We start from the raw sequence: 8,775 nt of genomic DNA on the forward strand, positions 1-8,775 counted from the left end.
CTCCTCATCTGCCAAGGGAGGTAAAGCACAGGGTGAGAAATGACCTCTGGTTCACACGGATTTCTTGTCCCGAGATGGTAAAGGATTGGATTAAGGAATTCAGGATAACGACTGACTACTGGAACAGTCACTGTGGATTGTGCCTGTAGGGTCAGGGATGGGCAGTTTGATGCTTGACTGCAGCTGAAAATATTATTTTGGCTGACTAATGAATCATGGCAGATGATTCCAGGAATCTGGATTTTGTGTGTGGAGGCACTTGGTTCTCCTTTCCTGGTCATACTTACTTTTCTGGAGGTGGGAGATGGAAAATACTCAAGCAGGGCTTAACCAACTGGCCTGACAGAGAAAGCAAAAAAAGATCGGGGTGTATCCTTTAACTCCCTTTTTATTAATTTAATGGGAGCAGTTATGTGTTGCTGATTGAACATATGAAGGAGTTGGTGTGTCCTTGGCCAAGGGATATTCCGGGGAAGAGGAATTGGATCTCTAGATTTGGGTAAATCGCAACCTGGGAGAGTTGGGAGCTGGAAAAGAACTATGACAGTTCCCAGGAAAAGAACTGTGACAGTTCCCATTGTTAAATAAATGGCAGCTTTTGGTGAAAAGCTTATTATCCAGACCCATTGTCTTTAAAAAGCCACCTGAGGCAGTTCAAAGCTTTGGGAAAAGTCAGGGAGGTGCTCCAGAGATCCAAGGATGCTGGAGATTTGAATCAAATCAGTTTAAGTGCTCAAATTAGATTTGGGGGCAGCATTTGTGCCTGATCCCCATTCTGTTGCTCCCTTTTCATTAGGGTATTATTGTGCTTTAAAATGATTTCCTCTTCCATGCTGCTGCTGGAAGGGCTCACTCAAACACTGTGCCCTGGTAATAAGAGAATAAGCTATTCAAGTAGGAAATACTTAAACATAATCAATTTTAATGAATACACTGGGGGGGGGGGAAAGAGCATTTCTGTGCTTTTATTTAGTTCCTGGAGGCATTATTTCCAACTGTGGGTTTATAATTTTGTTAGGAGGTGGATGTGGATATCTTTATGTATTCATTGTGTATATTTCTGTCTGTCCATACATGTTAATAATATATAAATATTACATATTCTGGGACTTGGAGCAATCTGGGATAGTGGAAGGTGTCCCTCCCTGCCCATGGCAGGGGGTATGAACTGGGTGATCTTAAAGGCCCCTTCCAACAGAAACCATTCCATGAATTTATTTAAATGGTCTGTTCCTTGTGAGAGAAACCCATGGCTAATATTTAATCTGAATTCTCACTGGTTTATTGTTCCTTTTGCTGGCTTTATTGGACAGTCTGATATTTTACAAGGGCTGCTTTAAGAACAGAAATTCACCTGTGAAATAATTCCATGTTTTGGAAATATCTGAGATGTTTTGCACTTTTCTACTTCACACCGAAGGACCAACATAAATATTTGAGTTGGGGAGGTTTTGTTAATGTTTGCAATAGGCTCCCTGCTTATTTTCAGTCTGCTTTATCCAAGGATTCAGCAGTGGAAAATCCAGAGCAGTGAGACAAAGCAGCTCCCGCTGGATCCTCCCCGTCGCCTCTGCTTCACACACATCCAACACATTCCCTGCTGGAGCTTGAGCTGTTGGAATTATTGACCAGGAATAAGCCCTGTCCTGCTCCTGTCTTCATGCTGAGTGTTGGGACCTCCTGGAATGGAGCAGGGAGAGGATGACATTCCTCTGCCAGTTCCAGGGACCTACAAACACCTCCTGATCCGCAGCATCAACGTTCCTGCCTCACTTCTCTAAATCTGGTTAAATGTCTGGATATCAGGGAACACCTCTCAGGGAATAACCTTCCTTGGCAGTTGTCTGACACTGCTCTACATCTTTCCATTATTTCCTAATTGCTGCTTTCATTATTGATCCAAAATAATCATAGAATCATGGACTGGTTTGGATTGGAAGGGATATTAAAGATCACCTGGTTCCACCCCCTGCCCTGGGCTGGGACACCTTCCACTAGCCCAGGTTGCTCCAACCTGGCCTTGGACACTTCCAGGGATCCAGGGGCAGCCACAGCTTCTCTGGGAAACTACTAAAATAATCCCATGTCCAACCAGGTGTTCGTTACCATCTTCATCAATTGACATTTAACATGAACAGCCTCTGTTGAAACACCAACAAACTCCTGGGGCCAGCACCGTTTTCACAGAAAAAACTTGCTTTTTTTTTTTTAATTAAAAACAAACAAAATAATAGGACCAGCAGTGCTTTTATCACGTCCTGATAAAGCTAAATAATATTCAGAATGCATGGAATGGACTCGACTCTGCCTGGCTTCTTCCACTGCAGCTTTTGTGAGCAATCAAATTGCAAAGCCCGAGCTTCCTGTCTGTGAAATCCATGCTGAAAATCCTCAATATATTGAGATAATGCTGCTGCTGACCAAGCTGTTGTCTCATTGCATTAATTCAGGATACCCTTGGGTGCTCTTTTCTTAAACAGTTCCCTTGAAGAAGTTTTTTTTTTTTGTTTGTTTGTTTTTTTCCCAATTCGAAGTTCCAAGTGCAGCACTTGGAATTAGCTCCTTGATCCGGGAGAGCTTCGCTTTTTTTTTTTTCCCCCCCTGCACTCAAGATATTCTCAGCGAGTAGGAGCTCTTAAATCACATCTTCTAAAGCCCAGGGAGAAGACAGAGCAAAAAAAGGCAGGAGATGGGGTTGAGAGTGACGTGATTGTGTAGGTGAAGTGGTTTTGGGGGGGAGCAGGGAGCCGCTCCAGGCTGGAATTCACCCCGGGAAGGAGCACAGCGGGTTTTATGCCAGTACTTTGTTCTTGCAGGGCCACGTGCTCGCATCTGCCCCTGGAACCGCTGCAGCCACTTGGAAGCGGGGGCTGGAAAATGTGATAATCAATTTTACGGCGGAGAACAGAGCTGATAATTTGCTTTTGTGCGGGGCTTTGAATGAAATACTCGCTGAGGCGCCCAAAAACGCCGGAGCAATAGCGATGTTTGCTTTGTGCTTCCTGCTTTTGTTCCCCTGCTTTGTTTGGGGCTGATCCCTCCTGGAGTTCCCTCGGATCCACTTGAGACTGTCACTAATGCCCTTCCCTCCCCTGCCTTAAAATGAATATTTATTTGGTGGAGGGGCAGGTTTGCTGCCGGGGTTTTTGGGGGAGATGTGCTGCTTGCAGAAGGATTCTGGGGCACGGTTTGGGCTTGTGGGACTTGAAATCCTTGGGATTCTGAGAATGGAAGGGCTCTGTCGTGGTTGTGACACTATCAGGGTTGGGAAGAGCCCTTTAATTGCTCACAGAACAGGCTCCCCGTGGCCATCTGATAAATTTGGGAGTTCAGGATTTGAGACTTCTGAATAGTGGGGTGAATTGGAGGATAATTTAAAGGACTCATTGTTTTGGGCTGAAAATCGTCTTAGTGCATCTCGCAGGAGAAATAACAATTGAAGTGTTTTCCTGGTGAGCTGAGCGATATTCCTGCTAGAGAAGGGCAGCTGATCTCCAAATCTGATCTGGGAAGTACTTCTGGACACCCCAGGATCTGGAAAACATTCCTAGTCCTGGAATGGTTTCATTTGGTATTTGAGTTTCTTGCGGCATCACCGGACTCAGAATTTGCAGTTCCCTGAAAAAGCAGAAGTGGCATTAAGCTGGTTTTGGGGACAGAGGTGCTCTGGGCATTCCAACCAAGGGTTTTCCAACGTGTCAAACCCCTTTTTTCCCCCTGCTATGCCTGCAGGAGTAAAGCCTTGCTGTACACAACAACCTTGGGCTGTGCTCGATGCATGTCACGAAATTTAAACAGGGGTTGTTGCTTCTTGTAGGTGCAGAGTGTTACACATCCTCTTTTGGGCTGGAAATTATCCATAATATCCTCTCCCATGAGCCAACGCTGCTCATCTTTGCACAGAAACTCCTGTAGGACGTGCAAATACAGCTGTGAAAAATCCCAGATTTTCCATTATTCGTCTTCCCCTCCTCTACCCCCTGATTTTTTTCTTTTTTTCAGAGCCCTTGTTTTATTCTTTGCTGGTTTCTTTGGGCTGAAAGGAAACCAAACCGAGGAAAGCTGCGTTAGGAAAACACCCTCTGGAAGACTTTCTTTATTAGTCAGTGTTTGTGTTGCATGAAAATTTAATATCCGTCTCCAAGGTGGTGCTCGTCTCCTGGAAGGATAAGAAGCTTGGCACACATGAATTAGCATTTTTTTGTCAGCTCCCTTTTTTATAAACTTCAAAAGCAGAAGGTGAGAACTGCGTCTTCCATTCAGAAAATTGAGGTTGGGTTTAATATTATTCCCTTGTGAAGGGGAAGAAGAGCTGTGGCTGCAGTTGCTCTGTGATTAAAGCTGTGGCAGTCCCATCCCTGCTGGTTTTCCAGCCATTCCTATGGAATAAAATGACTCCTCCAGTGGATTAGTTGTGTGTTTTCCCCCCGTTTTCTTTGTGCTTGTGTCGTTATCCCCTTCCTTCCACAGTTTGTGTGCTGCTCCACGTGTTGCTGTCGTGGCACTGCTGCTGGATATTTTGCATGGAAATTGCCTTATCCCGGGAAAATCCACGCTCCAGGTTCACCCTGGGCACAGTGGGTGGATTTCATGGCTTGTTACGCTCCACAACACGTTTGAGTTCCTCCAAAATAAACTTTCCAGGGCGGCTTTGTGAAGGTTTTTTTTTTGCAGCACGTTTCCTGTGCACCTGCCTGGTTCAGGATTCGTTTCCGTGGCCAATCCCCATTAACGCAGAGTGGAGTGTCCCGGGAATTTTATAGGGATTTCAGAGCTTGGATCTCCGCTGTGACACACTTTGATCTTGTGTGGAATCAGCAAAAATGATGCCAAGAAGATTTCCAGCCTTTGCAAGGATGCAGAGTGGCGTGGGACTGAAGTGCTGACTGGGCAGGAAAAAAAAATTAGGGAAAATTCCCGACTTATTTCCCGTCAAGGACTTCTGTGCTGCCAAAAAAAAATACTCTGCTCCATCCAAACTGTGAGCAGACATCGAAGTTGCTGGTTTGCTGGAAGCAAAGTATTGAATTCCCAGCAATATAGTGGAAAATAATGCGTTTTGAGGTCACTGGTGGCTCCGTAATACTCATTTTTTCCCAGTGGAGCTCGGGAATTGTGGGGTCAGTTTTTTATTTTTTTTGCTGAAAAACTTGACATTTGTTGTTGTGCAAGATTCACTCTTTGTCTTTCCATCTGCATTTATTTATAGTTGCTGCCTGTTTGCTTTGACAGTGTGTTGGTGCTTTTTAGTTTCAGGGATTGATTTATTCCTTTGGAACACGGACCAGCAGCTCTGGAAATCCGGGGCACTCCGTGTCTTTCTCACACGTGCACAGGTTTCAGCCACTTTGAAAGACCCTGGTTTTCATTTTAGGGACTGGTCATGGGGGTTTAAATGTGCCCTGGTTCAACTTTTGGAGGGTGAATCATTTTGGAGAGGCGTTGCTGTGGCTCAAAGTCAACCCCAGAACTCACCTTCCCACCTCTGCACATTCCCTCTGAAACATCCATTCTCACAGTGCTGGGATTTTTTATTTCCTGGTGGATGTCACTGGTAATTTATTAGCTTGTTTTATCTGGATTTATGTGGTGAGCAGCCCAAAAAAAAAAAAAACTCAGTTAAAACGTGTTAAAATAGTAATTCCTGGCTCATTTCCAGCTTTCCTCGGCACCTGAGCCGTGGAGGATTTCTGGGACAGCAGGAAAACGTTGTCAGCACCAGCAGAATTCCCTCATGGGAATGGCACAGTAACAGTTTCCATGCAGGTTTGGTGTTTGAATATGAAGGATTTGGATTTCTGGGGGAAACAGGAATGTGTGATCCCAGGTGGAAAAGCTGAAGTGACTTTGTAGCCTGTAACTTTATATTCCCTTGGGAATAAATGACCACAGGCTTCAGGAATCAAACAGAAGCACAGTTCATCATCCAATCCCCTTACTTTCCCTATCTATGCAATTAGGACAAATTATTTATATGTTTTAAAGCTGTTCTGATGATGGTGCAATTTAAATAGGAATTTGGAGGTTTGGAAGCATATTTTCATGGCACTTTTGCATGGCAACTGGGATTCAGTTGTCTATTCTGAGAATTATACTGCCCTACAGAAGCAATGTGGTTAATGTTACTATAAATATGCCTAAATCATCTTCACTGAGGCTGATGAAAAAGGGATATTGTGTGTTAAAAGTGATGGGCTTTAAATGTGATCTTAATTTCCCTATTCAGCGCTGAAGGGAATTCGTCATGTGGAATTAAAGGACAAAAAAACCAAAAATCCCGATGTGAAAATGGGGTTATCAGATCAAAGCTGGGGGAGGCATCAGAGCAGCTTCTGGGCCTGAGCTCTGCTTGTTTTTCAAAGCAAGATGTGTGTGGATGAGGCTGTGGGTGAGATGGGACATCCCGTGCCGTGTTCCCACCCTCTGAATCCCACTGGTTTTCCAGCCTCTCAAGGCAGGTGGGATGGTGGCTCTCCCTGTGGATTGTGTGCCTGGGCTCCTGGAGGAGTGACCCTTGGTGAGACAGCTTGGACCATCAGAGAGATCAGGAACTAAGGATGAGCTGGAGGTTCTCCCAGGGAAGGTGAAGGGAAATCTTTCCCCTTATTTCGTAGGTTGCTGTAACTGCAGGCAGCTTGTTCATGGAATCAGGGAATGGTTTGGGTTGGAAGGGACCTTAAAGGCCATCCAGTTCCACTCCCTGCCATGGGCAGGGACACCTTCCACTAGCTCAGGTTGTTCCAACCTGGCTTTGGACACTTCCAGGGATCCAGGAGCAGCCACAGTTTCTCTGGGCAACCTGTGCCAGGGCCTCCCCACCCTCACAGCCAGGAATTCCTTCCCAATATCCCATCTAACCCTGCCCTCTGGCACTGGGAAGCCATTCCCCCTTGTCCTGTCCCTCCATGCCTTGTCCCCAGTCCCTCTCCAGCTCTCCTGGAGCCCCTTTAGGCCCTGCAAGGAGCTCTCAGCTCTCCGTGGAGCCTTCTCTTCTCCAGGGGAACTCTCCCAGCCTGACTCTACAGGATTCCTTCCTCTTACCTGTGGATTTGAAGAAGAAATTCTCTGGGAGACAACTCTGTGTGTGTGTGTCCATTGATTTCTGTTCACACTTGAATTTTTCATGCATTTCCTATTGATTTAAAGCTATAAATTTGCAAAAATTATGAACTTGCAGCAGCCTGAGCCCTTCCTGGACTTTCTCTGGGCATCAAGGCTCTCTTGCTTTTCCATAGTAAATAACGAGTGAACTTCTGCCATTCACTGCAGGAAATCCTTCTGTTCAGATTTAGGGAGATTTCCAGGATTCTATAGAACACAAGTGGAATTGTTTCATTAGGTGTCTTGTGACATAAGGATTTTGTGACCACCAATTCACACCAAAAATTTAAGAGTAGGTGGGTGAGAGTCACTACCCTGGAGGAGATGAACCACTCTGGGTGATCTCTGGGGTAACTCTGTCATACCTGGAGAAGAAAAAAACACCCATTTTGAGTTGGAGGGTTTTTAAGTTCTCCAGACTTAACAGATCAGAGCAGTAAGAGGTGCTGTGGCAGGTGGAGCTTTGGAAGCCCTTTGGGAATCTGGGCTGTGGAGGGGTTAAGGATTAACAGCAGGTCAGGGCTGGGATTTGGCACAAGATGCTTTCCCTTGAAGCTCCAATTAAATAAGAAAACCCACCCAGATAGCTATAATTTAATGAGGTTAAATATATACCCACACATTTTTCTCTCTCTCCCTTGTCTGGCATTTTCAACAGAGGTTCTTCTTTAATGCCTTAGAGTAGCTCAGAGTCTTTTTATCAGCCTTTTCTCTTGGTTGTTCATGTTCATTATTAGGTCTTTAAAAACAAGCTCTGGGAAAATCTGGCCCTAATGAGTTGTGTGTTGCTGTAACTTCTGCAAGGAGTGAAAACAGTAGGTGTGGTAGTTTCTAAATTTTCTTTTTGGGTTGTTTTTCTTTTGGCAGCAACTTCTGCACCCAGTGAGTGTAAAACACTTGTGGACTGGGTAAAGCTCTACAGCTACCGAGGTGTGGAGTTAAGATAATTATTGTGCAGGTCACTTGATCTTCCTTAATATATAATATCCTGTTGAAGTGCTGGAGCTGAGGAGGAAAGAGGACAGGTCAGCAGTGTGAAACAGCTGTCCAAGGTAGCTTTGATATGTGTAATTTGGAGTATGTTATGTATCATCTCATCCCGATCTCGGTAGCAAAGGTCTTGCTGATCAGGCAGTAAAATATATCAAAGGCACATTTGCTGGTGCTGATACTGTGTGAGATGTTCACTGACATGCAGAGTGAACCAAACTCAGGCTTTTCAGGTGTGGGGTTTTGAAATGAAACCCTGCCTGGGGTGTAGATATGGAAATCCAGTGTTGTTGTGAGCTGCCTTTTGAGGAACCCTCTCCCTGTCCATGGAGTGCACGGGGCACGTCCCTGTTAAACAGGCACTGAGAGTTTTAGGGGATTGAAGGCAGGTGATGGGAATATGCCACCTGCAGCCTCATCCCAGGTCACCTTCAGGAATATTCCTGCAGGAGGGAAGAGGAGACTGAGGTCAGACCTCATTGGGATCTGCAGATTCCTCCCGAGGGGCAGCTCTGGGTGAGCAGGGACAGCACCCAGGGAATGGCTGGAGCTGGGACAGGGCAGGCTCAGGGTGGATTTTAGGGAAAGGTTCTTCCCCCAGAGGGTGGTTGGGCACTGCCCAGGCTCCCCAGGGCAGTGGGCACAGCCCCAAGGCTGCCAGAGCTCCAGGAGGGTTTGGACAAC

At 45.6% G+C, this 8,775-nt stretch overlaps 2 protein-coding genes across 2 annotated transcripts in view; one reads left to right on the forward strand and one right to left on the reverse strand.

The window, feature by feature from the left end:
- The window catches only part of CUNH20orf194 (chromosome unknown C20orf194 homolog), a 139,994-nt gene extending 137,879 nt beyond the window's left edge, over positions 1–2,115 (reverse strand). Inside the window, exon 1 of the mRNA XM_029963708.1 lies at positions 2,107–2,115. Within this exon, the coding sequence (XP_029819568.1) occupies positions 2,107–2,115 (9 nt within the window). The remainder of the gene's footprint in view (positions 1–2,106) is intronic.
- Positions 2,116–4,192: 2,077 nt separating this feature from the next.
- The window catches only part of ATRN (attractin), a gene marked incomplete at its 5' end in the record, with an annotated part of 149,321 nt that continues 144,738 nt past the window's right edge, over positions 4,193–8,775 (forward strand). Inside the window, one exon of the mRNA XM_029963709.1 lies at positions 4,193–4,239. Within this exon, the coding sequence (XP_029819569.1) occupies positions 4,193–4,239 (47 nt within the window). The remainder of the gene's footprint in view (positions 4,240–8,775) is intronic.

Source organism: Manacus vitellinus, unplaced genomic scaffold (assembly GCF_001715985.3).
Source record: "Manacus vitellinus isolate BGI_N305 unplaced genomic scaffold, ASM171598v3 scaffold_61_pilon, whole genome shotgun sequence".
Classification (NCBI taxonomy): Eukaryota; Metazoa; Chordata; class Aves; order Passeriformes; family Pipridae; genus Manacus; species Manacus vitellinus.